Source organism: Lithobates pipiens, unplaced genomic scaffold, assembly GCF_037356315.1.
Source record: "Lithobates pipiens isolate NorthernLeopardFrog02 unplaced genomic scaffold, aLitPip1_a1.2 Scaffold_16, whole genome shotgun sequence".
Lineage (NCBI taxonomy): Eukaryota > Metazoa > Chordata > Amphibia > Anura > Ranidae > Lithobates > Lithobates pipiens.
The window spans coordinates 480,490,372-480,517,640 of NW_027507748.1; the positions used below are offsets into that span (position 1 = coordinate 480,490,372).

Here is a 27,269-nt window from a genome sequence, read left to right on the forward strand (position 1 = left end):
TAGACATACTAAAGAATGTATATCTAATGGGGGTAATAATATAAACTAGGGCTGAATGAGTAAAGATATGGTTATACAAAATTTATCAATATTCAATGTGGCAGGTCACCAAAATGTGGGTGTCTTCCACCCAAATGTAGGGACAGCTAAAGATATGTTAACTGACACTACAAGCAATGGCGTGCCCCCATCCCTTAATACATTGGTACAGAAAGGAAGAGAGGTAATGGGACTTTGCATGAGGCACATCATTGGATGATGATGACATTTTAGTAATTGGTCAGGAAAAGTTGACAACAATTACTTAGCAAAGACAAAGTAGCTTAAGTATATTACAATACTGTAAATAAATATAGTATTCAAGACCATTTTCAGTTTTCTCATGAGTCAAAATAATCAAGTGACTTTAAGTTCTGGAGTTTAAGTCCTTAGTGCACAATGCTACTCTTGAACAGATCTGTTATTTTATTTTTCCACAAAAATTTTTTTATTCGTAAATCAGGTAATCCTATACATGGTATAACAAACGGGTACAAAAAAGTAGCATCCATGACTGTGTGGTACATTGATGAAGTATACAGAAAGATGTGCTCAAATTACTAGACATGGAGAAGGGAAATACAAAATATACTGAGTATAAGTAACCAGTAAACAGAAAGAGATAGTGTATGTACTACCAACAATTATGCGTACTTGAGAGGCTCTGATCTAGTAGCAGCAAGTTGAATCAAAAGTAGATAATGCCCACGGGGACCACAAACACCAGGTCCTCTCATGGCCTCGAAAGGAGCATGAAACTTGCGTGTAGGTTATAATAGATGTTAAATGCCACCCCGAATTGTTACTTTCCAGGGTGAGGGGCGTCTTTGTTGGGTAGCGTGCCAATGGAATGGAGTGTACCTATGGGGAGTATAAAGAAAGGGGTAGAAATGAGTAAGGGAGGGGGAGACGAGGGGGAAGGGAGGAACAAGAAGGTCCATGGGAGGACCATAGAGGGGCATTAGAGTAGGAAAAGGGGGGGAGGTGCGGGAGAACGGGGAGTAAGGGGGCCGCTCCTCTTCCCGACCCTGCCACAACATTCAGGTCAAGTCAGGGTCCAACACGGGCGGCTCATGGTTGTAACTGTCAATGCGGGACGTAAGATTTATATCTTTCCGTGGACTTGAAATGTGTCCAGCAGGCCCACGTGGCGGAAAATTTCTGCGTGCGGTCCTGAGAGGTATAGATCAGCTCTTCTATCTCTTCAATTTTAGCGATCCTCGTCAACCACTCTCTGATGGTTGTGATCTTGTTTGAGCGCCAAAGCGCAGGAATGCACAATCTTGCCGCATTGACCATGTGCATGGCCAGGGATTTATGATAGAATCGTTTGGTCAAAGAGGTGTGATGGAGGAGATACTGAGCAGCAGTGAAATCTAGGGTGTATGTGGTGACTTGTGTTATTATGGAGTGTACCTCCTTCCAGAATGGTTGGAGCATGGTGCATTCCCACCATATGTGGAGCATAGAGCCCTCTTCTTTGTTACACCTCCAACAGACATTTGGAATTGAGAGAGAGAATTTGTGTAAGCGGGATGGGGTCCTGTACCATTTTGTGATTATCTTGTAGCCGTTTTCTTGAATGGCTACGTTCAGTGACCCTTTATGTGCATACGTGGAAATAGCACTCCAGTCCTCATCTGTAAATGAAATTTGCAGGTCTCTACCCCATGATGTTCTTGAGGGATCTGTCCGTGGGGAGTGGGCTTCGTCTTGGAGGATAGAATAGATCAAGGATATGAGGTGTCTTTGTGGTGTGTTCTGGGAGTGGAGGGATTCGAATGGGGTGAGTTGTCTTGTCCAAACGTCAGTTTGGTGCTTGGAAGTAAAGAAATGCCTCAATTGTCTATAGGTCCAGAAGGGAAACTCCTTCGTGCGCGATATAGATTTGAGGGCGTCATAGGATCTCAGTCGTCCTTTATGAAAGAATTGCTGTGCTAAAACGTCATCGTGTGGCCATTCCTGTGTTAGGAATGTGATCGACTCCCCAGGAGAGAAGTCTGGGTTCCCCCTCAGGGGGGTCAGTGGGCCTATATGTGAGGTTATGTGGTGAGAGGCTACCGCTTTCTTGAAGGCTAACAAGGAGGTGTGGATGAGCGGGTGTGTCTTGACGGATTGGGACCAGTGGGTCGGCGAGAGCCAGGGAAGGGTGTGTAATGCCGCGTACACACGAGCGGACTTTTCAACATCCAAAGTCCGAAGGACTGAGTCCGTCAGACTATCCGATCGTGTGTGGGCTGCAACGGACTTTTGACTCGCCAAAGTCCGAAGGACTTTAGATTATGGAACATGCTTCAAATTTTTCCGAAGGAACTCCGCCGGACCTGGTCCCCTTCGAAAAATTTGCTCGTGTGTATGCTACTCCGACGGACTAAAACCGACGCTAGGGCAGCTATTGGCTACTGGCTATGAACTTCCTTATTCGAGCCGAGTCGTACGTCATCACGTTCGAATCCGTCGGAGTTTAGTGTGATCGTGTGTGGCCAAGTCCGCTCAGCCGAAAAGTCTGTCAGAACTCCGTCGGAATTCCAGCAGAACTCCGACGGAACTCCTTCGGAAGTCTGTCGGACATAAGTCCTCTCGTGTGTACGGGGCTTTAGGGGTAACTCGAGAAGGAGCTTTCTAATGCCACCCAAGTCTTCCCTTTCCTATGGGCTTTCCAATCCATCAGTCTCATCAGATGGCATGCTAGGTAGTAATGGTAGAAATCAGGTAGGGCAATGCCGCCATTGGTTTTAGGGCGCGTCAGGCGAGAGTATTTGATACGTGGAGCATTGCTCTTCCAAATAAATGTTGTGCATAGCTTCTTATATGACAGAAAGAAAGACGGGGGTATATGGATTGGGATTGTCTGCAGGAGGAACAAAATATGTGGGAGGACTATCATTTTTATTAAGGCAGAGCGGCCAAACCATGATACATTTAGGTTGGCCCAATTTTTCAGATCCGTTTTGGAGTCTAGCTAGAGCTGTCAGGAAGTTGTGGGCGTAGAGATCGGCCGTTTTTTTGTGTGATTTGAATGCCAAGGTAGGTCATTGCTTCTCTATTCCACTGAAAGGGAAAGGAGTCCTAGCAGTGGGATACCTCATGTGGTGGTAGAGAAATGTTAAGGGCGTGGGATTTGGAATAATTGATTTTGAGATTGGATAGGAATCCAAAATTCTTGATGTCTTTTAAGAGGTTAAGCAAAGATGTCCGAGGCGACTGTAGTGTTAGTAAAATATCATCCGCGAATGCGGCTACTTTGTATTCTTTGCGTTTTAATGAAGATCCCTTGGACGTCTGTATTGGCTTGTAATCTATTGAGAAGAGGTTCTAACGTTAGGACAAATATCAGGGGGGAAAGAGGGCATCCTTGCGAGGTGCCATTACTTATGGGAAAGGCGTTTGACAGGAGGCCGTTGGCTTTCACCCTTGCGGAAGGGTTGGTATACAGAGCATTGATATAGGCAAGCATACGGGAGGGAAGGCCAATGGCCCTCAATACCTCCCGCATATAGTCCCAGGCCACCCTGTCAAACGCCTTCTCTGCGTCAAGTTAAAGAAAGAATCCCTCGATCCCACTTGTGGTAAGCCAGTGTTGGATATTTAGAGTTCGAATAGTGTTGTCCCTGGCCTCCCTCCCCGGGACAAAGCCCACCTGGTCAGGAGAAACGAGGCCAGGGACAAGGGGTGAGAGTCTATTCGCGATCATCTTTGCGTAGAGTTTGATATCTACGTTCAGTAGAGAAATGGGCCTGTAGTTAGAGACCTGGGAAGGGTCTTTGCCCTCTTTGGGGATGACAGCTATGTGGGCTCCTAGCATATCACCTGCAGAGGTAGAGGGGTTCATGAGGGAGTTCAGAGTTGTCAGTAGTTTGGGAGAGAGTATGTCAGAGAAACTCTTGTAGTAAATAAGGGGTAAGCCGTCAGGGCCTGGGCTTTTGCCCAGCTTCATTTGTTTCATAGCGAGGGACAATTCCTCGGGGGAGAGTGGTAGGTCTAAGGTCGCGGTTTGTTGCGGGGTGATTGGATTGGGGCTATATTTGGCTAAGAAGTCTCTTATTCGCGAGAGTCGGTCAGGGGGCCCTACATTGTCATCCGGTAGATTGTAGAGTGCAGAGTAGAATTTTTCAAAGTGTGCTGCTATGTCTTCGTTTTTAGAGAGGAACGAACCCTGGCTGTCGCGGAGAGTGTGAATCAAGGATGAGGTCTTGGCTGATTGAATCGTGCGGGCCAATAGCCTCTCACATTTATTGCCATGCTCGTAGAACACTTTTTGCTGAAGGACATATCTATGTCTAGTGCACTTCCCCAATTCGTCCATCAGAGAAGAACGTGTGTATAAGAGGTCTTGCAATGTGGCTTGCGAGGCCGATTGCTTATGCACTGTTTTAAGTCTATTGATTGTGTTAATAAGGGACGTAATCCTTTCTTGGTGTTGTCTTTTAGCCTTTGCAGTCATGGAGATGAGCTCTCCCCTTAAGACACATTTATGTGCTTCCCAAAGTGAGACGGGTGAAACGTCTGGGGAGGTATTTTCCTGGAAGTATAGGCGGATTCTGGCGGCTATGTGTTGCTGATTTACTGGGTCTTTTAGGAGGGATGGGTTCATCCTCCAAGTCTTGGTTATTTTTTTAGAGTCGGGGAAGGTAAGGGTCAATGTGATGGGATGGTGGTCAGATACATTGGTTCTATCGTAGCTTGTGAGAGGTCGGTCTGGGAAAGGAATATGTAATCTATTCTTGAGTACTTCTGATGTGGGTGGGAGTAGAAGGTGTAGTCCTTGTCCGTCGGGAACATGGTGCGCCATGTGTCGTGGAGAGTCAAATTCTGTAGTTGAATTTTAATCTGTCTTAATGCGCGGTAGGGTAGTGCCGAGGTGCCCGTAGAGGAATCCAGGATCGGATTGAGTGGGACATTGAAGTCACCCCCCAGGATTAGAATTCCCTCCTTAAATGAGAACAAAAGATCAGTTTTTAAAAAAAAAGGTCACTTGGTGTTCGTTCGTACAGTAGATATTGGCCACCGTAATAGGTTTGGTTGCGTACGTGCCCTTGATAAAAATATATCTACCATCTTGGTCACTCAGGGAGTCAATTAGTTGAAAGTCAGTGAATTTGGAAATAAGGATAGAGACCCCCTTAGTCTTGGAGGCTGGATTGGGGGAGTGAAGCGCTTGCTTGTATATGTGGTTCGTCAGTCTAGGGATTGCATCCGAATGAAAATGTGTTTCCTGTAACATGAGGAAGTGAGCTTTATGTTTAGACAGGGCCGAGAGAACTTGTGATCTTTTTTCCGGAAGGTTTAAGCCTTCAGTGAAAGCTGTGTCTGCGCGTTCAAATTTTTCCGCATTGTGCTTATCTGTAAGTTCTTGGGAGTGTGACCGTGAGGAGAAGTATCTACGCTATTAGAATTTTATATTTAGTAAGGGTTGACCCTATATCCCGATAATGGGGGAATAGGAAGAGGAGCGGCCCTGCTTGTAGAGGGGGGGAAGAGGAGCGGGATAGGGAGCGGAGGAGGGGAGAGGGGGTAAAAGTAGAGAAGAGGACAAGAAGGGGGAGAGGAAAGAGGAGGGGGGGTACTCAGAAATCCAACTACATTTCTGACAGGGATTTGTACAGAGGTGGTCGTAGGCATGCCTATCCACCTAATGGGGGAGAACCGAACTGTCAGCTCGGGTCGATATGACCAGCTGTGTGGAGTCAGTGAGCTTGGGGAGGATCAAGGGAAGTAGCACCGAGGAGGACGAGTAGAGTAAATAGATGTGACAGAGGAATGTGTGTACTGTACAGGGCAGTACGAAGTAATATGCGTTGGCATGGGGACTAGTCTGCAGTGCAAGGTGCAGGGTCCAGCTTTCACCCGCTGTGCATAGTTAGCCTGAGTATGTGTAGTGGGCGAGTGGGCACTCCAAAACGGGAGGCGAGGGCCCACTGAGTACAAGGGATTGGAGGGAGTCCGCCTTGTGGACATGTCATGTGCGGCAGTATCGGAATCACATGTAGATTTCAGTGTTGAGGCTCTCTTGCAATGTGAAAGTAAGCATAAATAAGCACAAATAACATAACATATGCCCGTTTCAGGCCCCCTAAATATGGGGAGAGAAAAGAAGCGTGAACAAGTAACCTAACATAACGGTAACATATTTGTTCGACTTATCGTTTGAAGAGTAACACGACAGCTATGCAGTACTACCATGAGAAGAAAAAAAAAGTGGTGCATGAGCAGTAACAGTACCTGGATCCAAGTGGGGTAAGATGTCTGGAGTGGTAGTTTCAGAGGAGTCTTCTAGGAAAGCCACCCTTGCAAGACGTTGAGATTCCTCGGCTCTTTGGGCCTAGAGCAGGTTGGAGAGAGAGAAAAAATACAAAGGGAAAGGGTGACAAAAATAGGGGAAAAGACAAAAAAAAAGGGGGGGGAGAGGGGGGGGAAAGAGACAGCACCCGAATCAGGTGTCTGATGGGATGAAACTGGTAGAATATGCTGTTGTCTTCAGGCAGAGATGTGAAAAGAAAAAAGTCATGATGGACTAGATGTCTTGGTGGTCCCGTCTTGGGGTGACGGCAAGGTTTGCGCTGCGTGAGGGGAGATCCCTTCTGGACTGGCGGTCTCCAGGGGAGGTGGGGTCCAATCTGTGGCGTCTGGGGCTTGGTCGCTGACTCTTAGGTGATGCATTGTGAGCCACGGATTTCCACGGCTCAGTGGGAAAGTAAAAGGCACACCACTCTGGAATATCCACCAGCGGTATGTCTAGCTGTTCGCAAAACGTGGGCAAATCTTCTGGGGTTCTGAGCATTGCGGTGCGGCCCCTGGAAGTGGCTGATAGGCAAGATGGGAACTTCCACCTATATTGGATGTTGCGTGTGCGCAGTATGTTCAGCAGGGGCCGCAGCGTGCACCTGTTCTGCAGAGTGATTTGTGAGAGATCCTGGAAGAGTTTAACTTCTGACCCATTAAATAAAATACGTCCCCGTTCTCTCGCCTTCCTGAGAATTTCCTCCTTAAGGGGGAAGTTGACAATACAACAGATAATGTCTCTGGGGGGTTCAGAGTCCTGGGGGGGGGGGGGGGGGGTCTCAGCACGGGATGGATGCGTTCCATCTCAATTGGGGTGTCAGCAGGCCGATTTAGCAGGTTGTTAAAAATGGCACACACTGTTTGTGGCATGGTGGCTGCATCTACTCCCTCAGGAACCCCTCTCAGTCTAAGGTTGTGTCTGCGGCCCCTGTTGTCTAAATCTTCCACTTGGCGGTGGAGCTCATATATGTGGGAAAGTTGCAAATCATAAGATTTTTGTACTTGCCTGATGGCTGCTGCTTGTAGCTGGGAGGCATCTTCTACTGCTGCTAGGCGGTGATTCATAGAGTGTATGTCCGTCTTTAATTCAGCAATGGCAGAAGTCAGTGTGTGTTTAATATCCAGGGTCACATTCTGCAGATCTCTTTATAGATCTAGGAGGCTAGGCGCCGCGGGGCTCTCCGATGTCCGGTCCGCGGCGTATCTACGCGAGTCCGGGGATACGGCCTGCGAGTCCTGTGAGTCCTGCGAGGCCTGTGTCTCCACGTGCTGGCCTGCTGGAAGGGAGCGGAACATCTCCGGGATATTGTTGCCGAGTTGTGCCCCGGGGTCTTTTACAGTGCGGGGGGTCGAGGTGCTTCTGTTAGACCTGCCCATGGTTGGTGCGTCTCTGGATCCTCTAAGTGGCTTTTTGTCCTCTTGGTGCGGGAGCTCTCTTTTCAGGCAGCCATCCCGGGTCCCGTCCAAAGATATGTTATTATTACTAAACGTAGCCCTTGTACACACGGTCGGACATTCTGACAACAAAATCCGTCGGATTTTGTCCGAAACTTGTGTTGCATACACGCGGTCAGAGAAAGTTGTCGGAAAATCCGATCGTACGTAACGTGACAACGTTATTTCGTTACGACGGGACTACGTTCAGGCTAGTAGCCAATAGCTTTGGTCTAGGAATTTGATCTGAGCATGTGTGGCACTTTGTCCGATCGGAATTCTCTACACACATTTGGACAAAGTCCGATCGGATCATGTCGGAAAGTTTTATAGCCCAGCTCTAAAACTTTGTCCGTCGGATATTCCGACGGAAACATTCCGATGGAGCCCACACACAGTCGGTTTATCCGACAACACGGTCCGATCGGACATTTTCTGTCGGAATGTCCCCGACCGTGTGTACAAGGGCTTGGAGTCTATCTCAGCTTTTTTCAACTTGGTACACGTAATTTTAGCCCCTTCACTTTTACCCCCTTCCTGCCCAGGCCAATTTTCAGCTTTCCTCGTTTTCACACTTTGAATGACAATTGCGCAGCCACCCAACACTGTACCCAAAATTAATTTTTATCATTTTATTCATACACATAGAACTTTTTTTTTGGCGGTATTTAATGATGTCTAGGTTTTTTTATTTTTTGCTAAATAAATGGGAAAAAAAAAACAGAATTCCGGAAAAAAAAAAAACACGGTTTCTTTCTTTCTGAACATTACAGATATCCCCCAAATGACCCCTTTTTTGGAACGTAGACAGTCCAAGGTATTTAGTAAGAGGCAAGGAGAGGTTTTTTTTTTTTTTTTTTTTTTTTTTTTTTTTTTTAAAGTTTGCCTTACATTCAACAGTGCAGTACAGCATCATCCTATAACTAGTTTGGCTGTGATCAGGGACACTTACTGGTAAATAAAAAAAATAATCTCTCTCTCTCTCTCTCTCTATATATATATATATATATATATATATATATATATATATATATATATATATATATATATATCATATATTTTTATCTTTTTTTTCTATTTTATTTTGACCAGAGCAATGTATTGTTACCATAGTAACATTGTACTACTCTGGGGAAGTGATCAGTATGTATTTCTTTTTTTACACATTCTTTCACATGAATTTCATTGCTATAGGCATTTTACTGAATAAAGTGAATTCATTTCGTTTTTGTTGTGATTAGCTGTGATTGGCCACTGCTGATCACATGGCACAGATGGACTGTGATTGACCCAGTCTGTACCATGTGATCAATGACCAATCACAGCTAGCAACACAATTGTACACAGTAGATGTACAACTGTCATTTGACCTGCACTTGGTTACAGCGGTCACAGGGTACTGGCAGCGGCCAGTGGACACAACCGGTGGTAGATTGCGCCGCAGTGCATGAGGTGCGGTCCGAGAGGACATCCAATGAGTTCTGCCCAGCCATCCTTTTGCTATAGGTTGGGCGGGAAGTGGTTAAAACAAAAGGATTAGCCTGGTGCTTCTACCAGTGCTGTCCCTTGTCTAGGTTATTTTAGAATCCCCAAGACTGTTAAAGACCTTTCTAGTGCATACGGTATTGGTAGTCATCCTTTAGAGGGACCAGAAGAATCATAAAAAATCGCAAAAACACTTAGCGGCCCTGTTCACATTTTAGGAGAAATTTGTTTAAAAAAAAATGACTGCATCTTAACAAGGGCTCAACCATCCCTATGAAGGTTGCACCGGTGTTTAATGACTCAGTTGACAAGGACTTAGAGGCCTTGTTATATCTGGCAGGCCCTGCTTTGCAACCTGCCCTAGCATTGACCCTAGTCTATCAAACTCTAAGGCCGCGTACACACGCGGGGACTGTTCGCCCAACTTTGTCCGTCAAACAGTTTCGGCAAACAGTCCGCTCAAAATTAGCATGGACGGACGGATGGCCACACACGACGGACGAACAGTTTGCTGAAACCGTGCGCGATGACGTGAACGGCACGTACGACGGGACGAAAAATACGACGTCCTATACACTGCATTATAACTTTCGGCGTGAAAATCCTTTCTGAGCATGCGCGCAACTTTGTTTGACGAACAAGCCTACACACGCGGGGACTGTCCGCTGAAACAAGGTTTCAGCGGACAGTTTTTCGGAATTTCCGAAAAACCTTGTTCAGCGGACTGTTCGCTGAAACTGTCCGCTGAAAGCCCACACACGAGCGGACTGTCCGCTGAAACTTGGTTTCAGCGGACAGTTTCAGCGAACAGTCCCCGCGTGTGTACGTGGCCTAACTGACTTGGCAAAGGCCTTCAGCTGGGAGCTGGTTACCATTCAAATTGATCCTGTAAATGTATTTGGAACTCATGCTTGCAATCTGGACTTACTGTGTGGACAGATTGTTAAAGGTCACCCATCGTGTTTCCCATATGAGGTGGACTCTTTGTGTGAAGTGTGGAGCTGGCATGCAAAAAAAACATCCCTTTACATTCCTTTTGATGGACAGTGTCTCCTTGGAGCAGCCCTGCACATCCTCATCAAGGCTATCCCTGAGGGCAGAGTACCCATCTGCCACAGAACAGGCAGAAGCCAAGGTCTCAGTATTGGAGGGCTCATCCCTGTTCACCAATAAGTTATTTTCATTACTCCTAGACCTAAACTTTCTAAGCCATGTTCAAGTCTGGTTCCCAGGTACCTGATTCACCAACAAATGTCAAAATAAATGGGTCCGATAAAGCTTTATCACCACACTGTCTTTGTGTCATCTTAATCCTCACATGTATCGTCAAAAAAAGAAAAACCCCTATGTGTAAACCTTCTTATACAGAAAACACAATCTCTAATGTGCTTACATGCGTACATGCCACCAAAATTCACAATGTGACTTCTCCACTGCCCAATTGCCTATGCTCTTGCTAAAACACAAACTTTATATTACTTTAAATCATTGTCTTTGTCCGAAGAACTCCCATGTAATCCTTAAACCTCCTCTCAAAGGTGTACCCCAAAAAAGAAAAAAACTCAATAGTGTATTATCAAAACAAAGAAATTAACCATCCATAAAATTGTGCTCCCATATGTAAACAAAACAAATGTCCCCATGTTCATTCACACCAATGTGGTCCTACCTCTGAGCCGAAACACCTTACCAAACTCGTCCATGTGACCCAGGCTTAACTCATAAGCTTCTTCCCATTTATTCAGGTGTTTGCGAAGATGGAAACAACATAGCTCCATTGTAAGTTCTCACTGGACTGCCTGGAGATTGGAGTTGCCTAAATCCTTTATTTTTATTTTTTTTTCAGCATGAGTGTTCTGGAGCTGGTTGTAGCCTCTTTCAAGGCAGTTCCATTTTGTCCATTTTACTACAAACCCCACAACATTCCAGTGTTGTTCAGTCGGTCCAGTCCTTGGACCGAGAGATTCATCTGACACCCAAAGGCCAGGCTTTCCTGATCTGGTGACTAAGGAATTCTGATCTGGAGTTAGTGAAGTCCTTCTTTCTAATGGCATATCCTCGTGATGGTTGTCAAGCTGAGGAGGAAACCTGAACATCCTGTTGGTGCAGGGGACTTGGACTTCAGACGAAACCTTGTCTACCAGTCAACATTCAACATCCTGCAACTTCGGGTGGTCAAGCTGTCCTTGTTATGCTGTCTGGAGGGAGATCTGGTCAGAATTTAGTCAGACAATGCCACAGCAGTGGTGTATACCAATAATTAATGAGAAAAGATTTGCTGCGGCAGAAAGGTAGAAAGGATCTTTTCCTCTGTAGTAGTTCATGTTCCAGGCTTTTCTGCCATTTACTTCCCAGGTGTGGCCATTTGGGAGGCAAATTACTTCAGTGAGCAGAACATGAACCTGGAAGAGTGGTGCCTACACTCATAGCAGTTCCAGTATACAGGGTTATAGTAGCTGAAGAGACCCTGGATATGTATTTCTAAGTTCAACAAGAGTAATGGATGCCCTGTGAACTCAGTACAGTCTGATCTGTGCCTCACCCCCCCCCACCCCCCCCCCCCCCCCGATCAAAATGCAGGGCATTCTGGGGATCCTCATAGTTCCAAAAATGTGTTTTTAATGCTGCTTTTTCCTGGCAGCAGTGCTGGTGTTTTTTAAACGTCCGGTGTGCATGAGCTCTAAGTTTTACCAGGTGGATGTTCAGACCTCATCTGCTGCCATCTTCCAACATAAGGTCCTTCAGGCAGCACTCTAAGCTGCAGGCAGTTTTCAGTTCTCTGTTATTTCTATTGGACCTGTTTGCATTTGTTGATGTGTTTAACTGCTTTTGGATGCCTGAAGTTCATATACCGTACTTCCTGTATCCCTTAATGAAAGAAATTAGGATTTTTGTACTTACCATGAAATCCATTTATTGGAGTTCATTGAGGGGCATAGGCCCCCACCCCTCTGCATCTATGATCATATTCTAAGAAATTGTATTTCCACAAAATTGAGGAGTGCTGGGAGTAGGAGGGGTATATTGAGTTGGCGTACATTTTTTTTTTTTTTTCCCAGTGTTCAAATGCTCCTGTAGTTAGCAGTATAACTCGACAGTCTGAACTCCTGTGTCCCTCAGCGAACTTCAAAAAATAGATTAGTTGATTAGAAATAGAATAGTAAGTACAAAATCCTATTTTTTTATGTAAATATTTTGTTGTGTTGTCACTTTGTTTTAGATGGTTTTGGTGTATTATGTGAATGATAATACAGCTGCTAATGGCTAGTTTAGGTTGAGGGAGGTGGGTGTTGCCTAGTATTTATGATTATGTGCATACACCTCAATCATTGTAGTAGTATGGACATATACATATCTAGATCTGAGAGATCTTGTACAAAAGAGGTAGTTCAATCAGCAATACACATTTATTTATAGGGTTACATAATATATACAAATTACACCTCAGACAGTATTTACATCACAATATACAGTGTAGGTCCCCTGGCTTACATGATATTTACAAATTACTCACAGAACCATATTTACAATACAATATAAGGTGCAAGTTCAGAGTTAGATTACCTGTTAACTTCAGGTCAGCCCATGGTGACTGCCGTGTGCTCCCAAACCAGAGTGAGCTGGCTTGCTCACAAAGCATTATATCCCCCCCTACTTCCTGTAGTGTGGCTAATCTAATTTTCCCTAATTGGTCACTGTACCTAGTCAATGTATATTGGGAACAGCCTGATTGGATGAGTCAACAAAAGCTGTTGTTTACTTCCCAGGTGAGATGTTATCAGGGAAAACAAAAGGCCAAGCTTTGAAGTTGAACCAATTACAGTAACACCAACACAAACACTCAATACTTTAAATATATATTTAAATCTAATGGAAATATATTTCTAATTACAATATTGTACAGGTATTAATGGAGATTTCACATAAACTCATAAGGCTACAGATGGCCCCTTGTGGCCAGTTGAGAATATGAGACTCGCAAACACATAGAATAATGGTTTATGTGCAATCTTCTTTAATATTTTGAACGTTTGGCTTTGCCCTCTGAAATGAAATAAAACTCTTTGAGAAGAAAAAAAACTTTTAAAATCCCCATCTCTACAGTTCACATTTCTGGATCCCAGTATCGGTAGTCCTCACTTGTTCTGAATGTAATAAGTCCATAATAAAATCATAGGATACAAAACACAATAAAAAAAACAAAAGGGATAAAAAAAACAAACATGAGGATCCTTGTTCTCAACCGTCCAATAATGATAGTGCGAAAGTCAATAATGTCAATCTGGTCATGTTGCCCTTGCTTCTGGGACAGTCTTCCATGGTGATTCCCGTTGGATACCGCATACAATAATGGCCTTTGGACCAGCTTTCCCAGCTAAGATTATACTTTGTTAATGTGGACAGAGGTAGAGAAAGAACACCACAAGTACATTTGAGACACATGCATTCAAATTAATGCTTGTCTGGTAAGTCTGAGCAGTTAGGACCTTTTATTAGAATTACCATAGATATACTGTGACATACTAATAAGACCCCTTTCTCAGTGACATGTGTAACAATTTGGTTACGCCCTTCAGCCAGGTGTCTGATTTCCACCCCCCATCTTTCTTCCTCCATGGTCATATGCCTGCAAGTAACTCTGTTCTGCCTTCTGCTGTATACCACTGTGTGTCTGTGTATGACCCTTCAAGTGTCCAGGGGGATCTTGTTGCCATCGCAACTCACCACTAACTGCTGTTACTGAAGCTGTGTTCAGTGCAATATTTGGCCATATCGCTCCATCCTTGGCTACCATGTGTAGCTACTGTACGAGCCCTGCCTTTAGCAGGCTACGGAAGAGGTCATCACTTTAAGAGTTCTCATTGCAGATTAGGCAGTGTCGCCTACGCAGACAAACATAACTTGATTTCAGAATACAGATAGGTGTGATCTCACCAGTCACTCGTGGCTTCAGGAAAAATCTAACTAAAATACTCTTAAGTACAATTGTACTATACTCCCTGATATTTGCCAATCACTATGAGTCTCACCAGTCCCAGTATATCTATATGATATTCACGCAATGCTCTTTGAACTTATTATGGCACAAAAAGGAAAAACTGAGCAACATAAAAAAAAGAAAAATGATCAATGACCACATCTGATGACTGCCCAATATTAGAACTGTAGAGAGGATTGTATGTCACATATACACAGAAAATAGTCACATGGTTGTAGCTAAACCCTAATGTTACTATTGTCATGATAATAGCTACAATGACCTAAATTCATATAAAACAATTATCCAATGTCATAAAAGAAAAACAAAAACTGTCGGATACTCGACCCATCCCCAGAATGCTAAAGGGAAGCTTTTAATATTCTATATCAACATTTGTAATTGCTTTAAATGTATGTTCTCCATATAATGTTCCCCATACTCCCCTCTTTTTTTTTTTTTTTTTTTTTCACCATAGGCAAGCCAAACTGAAGAATCACCAAAAAAAAATAAGGTGATATAGGAAGTAAAGAAAAAAAAAAAAGTTTTCCTTAAGAGAAAAAGTTGAAGGAAAAAATGAAACAATAAAGAAAAAAAAAATAAAACTATTCAGATTGAATGCTGCCTCAACCTTTAATTTGTTAAAGAGCCTTGAATCTGTAATTGCGTTAAACAAAATGATTGAATTTGCCTTTAAACATTGCGCAACACCCTCTCTTGGTGGTGATTAACATATTAATTGACTCTCCGTGCAAAACAATTTGCAAGTCAAGCAGGCCACAAAAATTTGTATTAGAGAGCGCAGGACCTCTGTTTATTGAAACAGACCGCCCCCAAAACATTTTTTTTTTTTTTTTTAGAATTTAGTTAGGCCTGACTGTAATTAATTCCATTCAAGGCTTCTCCTTAAAACCAACATAAAATTATGTTTTAAGGTCCTCATCTGTGTTTCACAATACTTTGCCCCGTCTGAGTCCAATCATCCATCCTTGTTTGGGCAATTACCCTAAAATACAAAACTTAAAAATCATTAACACCTCACTGTACCTCTCTGAGAGGTTCATAATGGTCTACAATAGTAGTGGATGCTTGGAACAGACTTCCAGCCAAGGTAATGGGTCCATTAACCGTAAGTACAGTCAATAATGTCCAGGACCCACCCCCATATCTATACTCGGACAGACCAAAAATTATGGAAAAACTGGGAGGGTTTGTAAATACTTAAATTCTAAATGACAACATGTAGATCTATAACCTTCACACATATTAGCATCACATGAGTTAATTTGGAAGGAAAAACAAAACAAAACACAAGACCTACTGAATCCATAAGATGCCACAAGGTGCAAAGTAATGTATCATGGTAGTTTCCGAGTGTCAGAGTGAAAGAACCTTCACTCTAAACCACAGGAAAGGAGAAAACAAAAATATACACAACATCCCTACAGTTCCTCATAGTTATAGGGATTGAGATTTCATATTTTTGCACAGGTTATTTATTCGCCAGTACATTTAAACTTGTAAAAAAAATTATAAATTTAAACTGGTACCAGTATTGAGCTCATTTCCAATGGTAAAAAAAAATTATAAACAGTACAACGCATGCGCATTAGTGTGATCACACTTATTTATGGCCATAAAGCAATGTTGAGTACACCCCATAAGAAAAAAAAATCTTTGTTTACACATGGACAGTTCATACCCATGCATTCCATCATTCAAACATACACATTCATTTCGATTGCATCCCATACATCCTGGATAGCACTTTGGTATTTGCAAATGAATTGTTATGTGTTTCTGCAAACGGGAGAGAGAGAGAAAAAAACAACAACCAAGAACACCAACCAAAAACAAAAAATAAAAATAAATTGAAGCAAGAGTAAGTTTCTGTACTAAGCAACACTTATACCCTATACCTTTGAATATTTATGGCAGTCTTCTGATCCTTTGGGGAAGATAAACACCTATATTACTAATAACCATGTTTGAATACCTAGCCTACTATACATTACCTTAGGTGTATGTATTTATGTATATACATCTATATTGATATATCTTCTTAACATGTAAATACTTTTTCATGAGCTCCCTGCACCTGGAAAATATAACTTATACAAAAGTTATTACCCTTTTCCCTTTCTTTGGCACAAAGAAAGCAAACACTACCACATTGTTACATTTACATTGGTATATGTTCACTGACATCCGCACTTGGATCTGGTGAAAATAAATTACTCAGATCATAGACATCTGAATGACACATTAGATCTGGTACTTCTTTCACTGTTTCTACATTGCTTATATTTAAGTTTTGTTCGCCGTAAGGGGAAGTCCTAGCAGATAATATAGATAGATTGGGCCTCCCTCCTGTATTTTCTGTTTGAATGGAATAGACGGTTTTCTGTGGGGTCTTAACAATTTGATCAAAAGATTGTTTTATTTCTTTCAGTTCTTTATTACACTGTACCACATCTGCATGGCATGCTTCATATTTTTCCTTAAGAACATGTTGTGATGTTTCCATTATTTTATTGGTATTTTCCCAATTATGAATATGTGCCTTCAGTAGCTTAATCTCATTTTCAAGAGATGTAATTGTGGTTATTAACGTAAGTTCTTTCAGAACTGATCTCCTGTGCTGTAATCTGAGATCGCTTTCCATGGTATTTACATTCAAAGGGGAGCATGAGGCTATTTGCCTTTGACTAGTAACTGTGGAGCCATGCCTATAGATCTTATCTTTGGAGGCATTGTAATTGTAATGATGTCTCTTTCTGTTTGAAAAGGTGGCCAGTTCTCCTGTAGTGTGGCTTGCTAAATAGGTATTTTTGTTTGTAGGCTGGTGATAAATCTTTGATTTCACAGAATTAGACCTTCTGGCTACATGAAAATAATTGTGCATACAATCCATGATACTTTGATATGAATCTTTAAGAGGATTTATAAAAAATCCACATTGACTTTTAAATTTTGGATGGGCATTAGATATTAGGAGGGTTTTGTACTCTGGGTCCTCTCTGTTTACATTCCTCCATTTGCCTACATAGTAAGCTGACCATAGCCTGTTTGCATAAAGAAGTGGATTCTCATTATTTTCCTGTTTTGTTCTAAACGCTGCTATTAAGCCTAGGTCAAAGGGATATAATATTTTTTAGCAGTTCATCTACAGTTTCATTGTAATCTGCTCTTCCTTCTTTAACATGGTCTGGTAAGGAAGACCATGTGTCTAATTTAACTGTTAATAGTAAAACTTTAACCTGATCTCTGGAGTTGGCAACTCCCAGCAATTTACATCGTTGCAAGACATTATCTGCATGAAATGTTATGTGCACTCCTGGCAATAGTTTGCCAATATTGTTAGCTACAAGTAGCACATTTTCTAAAGACTGTCTGTCCTCCCTATCCATCTTTTGTGCTGTACTCTCAATTCCTGTTACATGCACTTCATCCACTGCAGGAATCATCTTTCAAACCTTTTTTTTTTTTTTTACATAGACTGAATCTTCATGCATATAAACATTGGGCAACAGCTCTTTTCATCTCCTTCTAATGTATCTGGACTCTTCATGTACAAATTCTATAATATATTTAGCTTTTAGCATAAATGATGTGTTCCTTAGTATACTAACAGTAGGCTTCCTAATGATTACACACCGTACAACACAGCTATTTTTTTATAGCCCATTTCTATATTGAGCACCTAGATCACCCAATGTTACTTTTTAGCATTCAGATGAAAAACCCTTTCATAGTGTGCCTTTTGTAGATATTGCAACCCCTTGAGATATTGCTGAAAGAGACCACCAATTTTTCCTGTCTCTTCGTGGTCGCCATTTGTTGCCTAGTATTTATGATTATGTGCATACACCTCAATCATTGTAGTAGTATGGACATATACATATCTAGATCTGAGAGATCTTGTACAAAAGAGGTAGTTCAATCAGCAATACACATTTATTTATAGGGTTACATAATATATACAAATTACACCTCAGACAGTATTTACATCACAATATACAGTGTAGGTCCCCTGGCTTACATGATATTTACAAATTACTCACAGAACCATATTTACAATACAATATAAGGTGCAAGTTCAGAGTTAGATTACCTGTTAACTTCAGGTCAGCCCATGGTGACTGCCGTGTGCTCCCAAACCAGAGTGAGCTGGCTTGCTCACAAAGCATTATATCCCCCCCTACTTCCTGTAGTGTGGCTAATCTAATTTTCCCTAATTGGTCACTGTACCTAGTCAATGTATATTGGGAACAGCCTGATTGGATGAGTCAACAAAAGCTGTTGTTTACTTCCCAGGTGAGATGTTATCAGGGAAAACAAAAGGCCAAGCTTTGAAGTTGAACCAATTACAGTAACACCAACACAAACACTCAATACTTTAAATATATATTTAAATCTAATGGAAATATATTTCTAATTACAATATTGTACAGGTATTAATGGAGATTTCACATAAACTCATAAGGCTACATGGGTTTACATCAAACTCAACCTAACTGACATTTAGCTTGTTGAATCTCCTTGTATAAGAAACAATTGCCAGTTTTCTATTATTTTTTTTTTAAATATTTGTTTTCATCTGTTTTCCTCATTCATTGCTGTATATCAGTACTGCTGATGTTTTCGGAAGTCTCTTTGAAGCCACTCTAGGTTTCCTTGTGGTGACGCAAGAAACCAAAGTTCAGTGCAGATACATAGTAGGTGAACATTATAAAGTGACATTGGCATGAAAAAAGTAAGAGATGTCAAATAAACTGGGATACCACTTAACCACTTCCGCCCTGGAAAGATTTGCCCCCTTAAAGCAGAGTTCCACCCAAAAATGGAACTTCCACTCGTTGTACTCCTTCCCCCCTCCGATGCCACATTTGGCACCTTTTTGGGGGGAGGGGGAGCAGGATACCTGTCTTTCACAGGTATTCTGTCCCCACTTCCCGGGAGCCTCAGCCGCTGATATTTGCGTCATTGCTGGGGCTCCCTCCTCCTTTCCCGGCAGCCAAGCAAGTAGAAGAGGAGAGGAGCGGAGTGCATGCACAATAGGGTTCCCGGCGGGAAGTAGTAAGGCTGCACTGCCAGGTTCCCTTACTCGCAATGGAGGCGGCATGCACCCGACAGCTGATGGAAACATTAGCTGCGGTGCCAACATCGCTGGACTCCAGGACAGGTAAATGTCCGATTATTAAAAGTCAGCTGCTACAGTATGTGCAGCTGCTGGCTTTTCATTTTTGCAGCGGTGGGCAGACCTCCATTTTACTAACCAGGCCATTTTTTGTGATACGGCACTGTCGCTTTAACTGCAATTGTGTGGTGCGGTACCTAAACAAAATTAATGTCCTTTTTTACCCACAAATAGAGCTTTCTTTTGGTGTTATTTGATCACCTGTTTTTTTTTTTTTTGCACTATAAACAAAAATAGACCAACAATTTAAAAAAAATTCTGCTATAATACATATCCATAAAAAACAAAACAAATGTATTCATCAGTTTAAGCAGATATCTATTCTTCTACATATGTTTGGTAAAAAGTTTGCAATAGGCGTATATTGATTGGTTTGCGCAAAAGTAATCGCAACTACAAACTATGGGATAGATTTAGGGACTTTTTTTTATTTAATTGTTTTTACTGGTAATGGCAGAAATCTGTGATTTTTAGCGGCACTGCGACATTGCGGCTGACAAATCTGACCCCAAATTACACTTTTTGGGAACCAGCAACATTATTACATTGATCAGTGGTATAAAAATGCACTGATCAATGTAAAAATGACACTGGCAGGGAAGAGGTTAACACTAGGGGCAATCAAGGGGTTAAGTGTGTTCCCTGGTTGTGTTCAACATGACATGGAACATGACAGAGATCACTGTTACCGATCTCTGTCATGTCACTAGGCAGAATGGGGAATCTTTACATAGACAGTTCCCCGTTCTGCCTTTCCTCATCGCAATCACGGGTTGTCGGCGGACATGGAGTCCGCGGACACGCTCCCATGGTTTGTGCCTGCTCGCTATGCTCCTTGCATGGACCACTGTACAGGTATGTCGATTAATGCAGGAGAGCTGACCTGACACATAATAATACGTTTTATGTTACAAAATCTGACTAAAAAGGAATTATTCTAAACGGGAATCAAAATCTTGTGTTTCATATTTAAAGTAAAGATAAAAAGATCAAATGGAAGAAAACTTACCCAAGTATAAAAATCTGCTGCATCTCAAAGCAAACATTATTTTAAGATATGAAATTCTTTGCTAGCACAGTAAAATGGCTTAATAGTTTTTAGGTGTGTTGTAATCTGTATTGTGTGTGGGACTATTTACCTCAATGTATACTACTGCTGATTAAGCCATGTGGAAATAGTTGTTTGCAGTTAAGGTAAATAGGCTATAATCCAGGAACCACATATACATATTTTGATATCACTAACACGTGTTTCCATTCGTTGTATTTAAAACAGGGTCTGCTAAATGAGAATTCAGATGCCGTGGATTTTTTAATGGAGCAGCCCAACATAGTTACTCGGTTGAATCCTTCTATTCTTACCAGTGAAAATACGTATGTTAACTTTATATCAAGCTCAGGTAAAGAAAATTCTTGTTTTTAAACACAGGTTCATTCCATAGTCATGCTAAAGCCCCATACACACTATCAGATTTTCTGCTATTTGTCTTTAGATTTACCAAAACCATGTAGTGCAAGGGCCTGTCTGATTGCATACAAATTGAAACTTCTAAGGTTTGACCTCATATTATATGGTTTTGGTAAATCTGAAGGAAAAACTCAGCAGAAAATCAGATCGTGTATATGGGGCTTGTTAAGGCTATTTTTATATCTCACTTAAATGATTAACGATACAAGAAATAAGTGATTAAACCTTTGTCTACATAAGAATAAAAATGAACGATAACAGTGTGAAAAGATAAACAATTACATTTATTTATACAGAAAAGAAACTTTAGAATAATTTGAACTTATTATATAACTCAAGTGATGTTACAAGTACAGTTTTTCTTAGGCTGCAAAGATAATTTAGGCCATATGGTTACAATAGACATACACTTTCTATATATTTATCAATATCTCAAGACAAGTCATAGGAAAGAAATGGTTAGAGATAGAAAAGAGACATAATAAAAAGAGCGAGAGAGAGAGAGAGATACAAGTATACGATACACGGACATCCTGTCGCCCCCGATGGTCTGGAACTCAAGAGGCCATCAGCTAATTCTCGCCCTATTTTATATGCATTCTCGGACAATCAGAAGATGGAATGCACCCATTGGCCCTGAGTTCGCCTCAACCTCTGGCTGATTCTGAAGTCTAAATGCCGATTGGTTCAGGATGGCTCACACTCTGATTGGCTGATTCTCAAGCTCCCAGAAATATCCATAGTTCAGGCCTGAACGTCCGGAGCCACTTCGTCTATCAATTAATGAACCACCTCCTTTGATCCTTAAGTCCAAACAGTTCAGACATTAGCATGTTAATGTCCCCTGGGGAGATGGAGCCTCAATGTCTGCAAAGATGATTGGGAACACAAAAAGGGATTCACTGAACACCTGGGGACGTTCAATGGTTTCCACGAGATAGGAGACAGTAAACACCTCTGCCCACCTACACATAAACCTGAAAATATTAAGTCAAACCTTCCCATATATACATCCACATCCACATACATATATATAAAACGGGGCATGGAGATTTAATTAGAATGGTTTCCTTTAAGCTCCTTGCTATAACTATTATATTTCAAAATCTCCACCACTGGCTTTAGATTAAAAGACTTGATTAGCCGTATAACACAAGTTTAAATTAATTCAAAATAGTTCAACCCTGTTAAAATGATTGTTTGCTTCTGTACTGAACTGTATCAATTTGGTTCAGTCAATGTGATATTTATCTTCCACTTTGCATCTAAAGCCACATATACACAGTCCGATTTTTCGACGGGAAACGTTCGATGTGAGCTTGTCGGAAAGCCCATGTGTATGCTCCATCGAACATTTGCTGTCGAAATTTCACACACAAATGTTTGAAAAAAGGTTCTCCAATTTTCTGACAACAAAACTTGTTGTCGGAAATTCCGTCGCACAAAAGTTCATGCATGTTCTGAATCAAGCAGAAGGAGCCACACTGGCTATTGAACTTCCTTTTTCTCGGCTTGTTGTATGTGTTGTAGATCACTGCGTTCTCATGTTCAGAAATGTTGGACATTTGTGTGACCGTAGGTATGCAAGATAAGTTTGAGCCAACATCCTTTGGAAAAAAATCCACGGTTTTGTTGTCGGAAAATACGATTGTGTGTACGGGGCATTAGGCTTTTTTCATGTTGGTGTTTTCCGTTTGCCTATTTTTAATCCATCCGTTGATGGATGAAATACCAACAGCAAATCATTTCTATGGGTAAACAGAGGATCATCCATTTACATCTGTGCCCATTCAGGTACATTTTTCTAAATTGAACCAGTCTCTGCACTGTTCTGAGCGGAGTCAAACAGATTTAAACAGGCAACGTCCATTTTTGCCTCCATTTTTTTCATCAGTTTTTTTCATCAAATTTTGCTTTTGTTGTTAGGATGCTGGTGGGTGCTAGCTCCTAAGAACTAGTGGCTCACCCCTGCTGTCAGCGGGGGGGGGGGGGGGAGATTCCGCCGCAATAGCAGAATGTAAACAAAGCCAACATTAAGAAATTTGAAAAATGCCCTCAACGTAGGGGGTACTTGCCATGGATACTTTTGATTTTTGGTATAAGGCCCCCCTATAAATTCCCAGTAAGTATATAGGTGAACAATTCTTGCATTAGTCCTGCAAATTGATGTATTGGCTGGTAAAACAACCTTCTCACTCTTTTAAATTCTTTAATAGATTACTTCACCTTTTTCACAAAAAATGAAAAGGTGAATTAACTCAACACCCTCCTGACCACTCCAGTCCCCACTGCATGTACCTCAAATGTCCTCCTCTGGCATCCCCTTCAGCTGGTATGACTGTCCAACACTTTCCCTAAACTGATCACACTGGCCAATAAGAATCTCTGCCTTGTTCCAGGATGCCATCCCAGAAGAAAAGATCTTTAGAAGTATATTTAATGGGCTGTATGATAAAGTAGCCAGCACTGACTAGTGTGTGCTTACCATTGTTCACGTTATGCTGTTACACCTCCTGTGTAGTGATTTTAAATTGCCTGGACCATTATAGCGGCTGGGGAGGGCTGAAGAAGATATGACGATAAAGTGCCTGCCCTGAGAGGGTCAGGAGGGTGTGATGAATTAGTTCAGCTTTTCATTTTGTATGAAAAGCTGAACTGACCCTTTACAAATGCTAGCATGTTATGCTCCTATCCTTTCCAGACTATTATTCAGTTGAGTTCTGTAATAGTTTGACTTGACAATTAATCAACAACACAAAACTCCAGCGCTAAGATTTTTTGGTCTTATGCTGGCCATACACCATGCAATTCTCCTCTATGGATCTCCCCCAGATCTGCCAAAAACCAAACTATATGAGACCAAATCTAAACGCCTTCAATGTGTGTGCAATCAGACAGGCCCTTGCACCACACAGCTGAAGGCAAACCCAAAGGAAATTGAATATGAAAATTTCACGGAGTATGGCCAGCTTTATTGGAGACAACCTATCAAAGTCCGATTAAAAACTAGTGATTCAGAGTGGTATCCAGTGCAGCTGAAAAAACTTCCGGAGAGAGGTTCACATGAATACAATTGAAAATCAGCGCTCAGTGGAACTCAACATAAATACAATCAATTAATTAAAAATATCACATTTAATCAAAAGAGAAGCACAGAGGTAAAATCATTAATATCCAGAACAACTGTGGGGGATGTACTTATTGTACAGTTGAGTAAAAATCCAAAAGTAGGAATAAAGCAAAAGCAATACTACACTGTGCCGCCTTCCTTCAGCAAACAAGGGGTTAACTCTCGGCTATAGATCTATTAACAGGTAGCCAAAGCATAGAGGGCTCATAGTTCCATGTTGCAGTAACTTGGCAATTCACTTATCGCAGCTTGCTGTCCACCTAAAAAACATGTGTGCTGTTTTAATCTCAAGTTGACATGACCAGGGATCAGACAGCGCTGCGCCAAGACAGTCACCAGAGTACCTCTATTCACGATGAGCGGAGTCCTATAGTGTATGTCCGGGAAACATCGGGTTGGCACCCCATGACGTCCGCCGTGTGGTGAGGAGGGGAGGAGCCTGAGTCGCCGGGAGCGACCGGAAAAGGACGACCACTACCGTTCGGAAAATGGAGCTCCCGTTTGGAAGGAAAGGGCGGTCAGTGAAGCTCAATAAGTTGCCGTGATGACCGTGACTGACGTTTCGCGCGCCTGCGCTTTGTCAAAGTCACGGGAGTCATTGGCAGGGTGGAATATAAAGCATAACAGACACTGAGGGATTGACCGATCAGCTGTCTGAGGTAACTTTAGAATACTATTCAACATACCAGTTTTAAACCTCCTTCTATATTTAACCCCACAAATTCCAAGGGTCCACATATTGAAACTTTTTATCAAGCAGTATACAAAGATTTTTTGAACTTATGTGACACCCCACCCAAGACCAATAGTCAGAATTTGAGTAAGGATGAGCAGCAAGCACTCAAAGATCTCACTACCAATAGAAAGATCATTGTGAAGCAGTCGGATAAGGGTGGTAGCCTTGTAATCCAGGATAGACAGGATTATCTACGCGAAGCTCATTGTTTACTTTCAGATACGAATACGTACCTGAAGCTTCCGTTCGATCCTCTTCCTAGTTTCCAACGTGAACTAGTTCAACTTGTGGAGGCAGCTTACAAGGATGGAATTCTGAATATTAAAGAAAAATGCTTCCTGCTCCCCAAGGTTTGTAGCACTCGGTATTTTTATCATCTCCCAATGGCGCACAAATCTCTCATTGATCCTCCTGGTAGACCCATCGTTGCCAGTACGAATAGTTTTATTAGTGGCCTTCATCTATATTGATCATTGGTTACAACCGATGGTGGTCCAATTACCATCCTATATTAAAGACGCGAGCCAGGTGATTGAGACACTGAAGGAGTATACATGGCAGGAGGATTACCTGTGGCCCTCCTTGGATGTATCCTCTCTGTACACCTCGATACCCCATGAGGTGGGTATTGCAGCCGTACAGTTCTTTCTAAGCAAAAATAATTATATGAATTCCAAACAATCTTCATTTTTGCTTTCTAGTATCAAGTTTTGTTTGCACCATAATTACTTTACCTTTCTCGACCATTTCTATCTCCAGTGTAAAGGGACTGCGATGGGGGCCAATTTTGCTCCCAGGTATGCTAACCTAACCATGGGGCATTGGAAGCATTTGGAAATTTTGGTCGAGAACCCCTTTTCATGATATATCGTCTTTTACGGAAGTTATATCGCTGATGTCTTGTTGATCTGGAGTGGTAGTAGAGAACTTTTTATCACATTTGTGGCCTATTGTAATGATAACTCTTTTGGCTTGACTTTTATGCATGAGATAAGCCAGAGCGAACTGTTTTTTCTCAATCTGGTCTTGTCACATGAGAGCAATGTTATCATTACCAGTAATCATAATAAACCTACGGCTATCAACTCCTACCTCCACTATGGTCGTTGTCATCATCCTATATGAAAAAACATTACCAGTGGACTGTTCCACAGGCTACGTACGAATTGTACCAAAATGGAGGAGTACAGGAAACGGGGTCAAGTGATGACCAAAAAGTTAGAAGAAAATGGTTACCCCAGTGAACTATTAGCAGAGGCTTTTCGTTTAAATGAGATATGTCCCGCAAAAAAGAACAGGAGTGATCCAGTTGAAATGGGCCATGCAGTAAGGTTCATTTCCACATTTAATACGAAGTTCAGATCTATTTCTAAAATCATAAACATTATGCCATTCTCAAACTTGATCATCTCCTGGCCCCGATACTTCCCTCGAGACCACAAGTGACTTTCAGACGTTCTCGCACAGTGAAGAATATTATTGCTCCCAGCAAGTTGACAAACTCTGTGAGGGGTCCCCTCTCCGATATTAGAACTTATTTTGATAACAGGGTTGGGATATTTCAGTGCCATAAGAGGGGTTGTCTTACCTGTCAGTCCATTCTCCATGGATGTTCTGAGTTAACCACCAGTAAGGGCGAAACTTTTAAAATTAAACAATTACCTGTTCAACTGAATTTGTCATTTACATCCGGCGATGTTCATGTGGCATGCTTTACGTGGGACGCACAATACGTACCAGGGTGGGTGAACACCGTAGACTGACAAAGGCTGTACTAAACAGTGTCATGTCACTCTCGCCAAGCTCGCAATAAAGATTTTAGGCCTTCTGGATCTATCGTCTGGGGTCCCTTGCCCCTGAGGGTAGGAACGAAGATCTTGACGTCCGCAGTATAGTTTCAAGTTGAGCCCAGCCCCTGGGTCTGATTGTCAGTTAACACAATTTATATGCCTTTACATGTATGCGTATATTTGTACCCATGGGGATATATTCATTATTAACATATTTTGAAAATAAGCTACCCACTATCCAGTTTATCTTGTATGTCAAATATATACTTTTTAAAATGTAGTGTGTGTGTGTGTGTGTGTGTGTGTGTGTGTATATATATATATATATATATATATATATATATATTATAGAATATTTTTTTTTATTTTTTTTTTCCAATTAAGTTAGCCTTTTAGATTCAGATTGGTTTATATGTGGTATATATATGTGTGTATATACACACACATTTTATACAATATGTTCTATTATTTATATATATATATATATATCTCTCTTTGTAGTAAGTGTCTAATAGTATTATCATTTAGCCTTGCTATGCTATGTATATGAAGCATCCAGCAAGGGGGTTAAATCTAAGGTTACCTCAGACAGTTGATCTGTCCATCCCTCAGTGTCTGTTATGCTTTATATTCCACCCTGCCAGTGACTCCCGTCTATCCTGGATTACAAGGCTACCACCCTTATCCACCTGCTTCACAATGATCTTTCTTTTGGTAGTGAGATCTT

At 41.8% G+C, this 27,269-nt stretch overlaps 1 protein-coding gene across 3 annotated transcripts in view; it reads left to right on the forward strand.

Moving 5' to 3' along the window:
- The window catches only part of UGGT2 (UDP-glucose glycoprotein glucosyltransferase 2), a 672,069-nt gene that overhangs the window by 288,182 nt on the left and 356,618 nt on the right, over window positions 1–27,269 (forward strand). For all 3 annotated transcript variants that reach the window (XM_077483028.1, XM_077483030.1, XM_077483029.1), the window contains exon 18: window positions 20,695–20,818. In XM_077483028.1, the coding sequence (XP_077339154.1) occupies window positions 20,695–20,818 (124 nt within the window). The remainder of the gene's footprint in view (window positions 1–20,694; window positions 20,819–27,269) is intronic.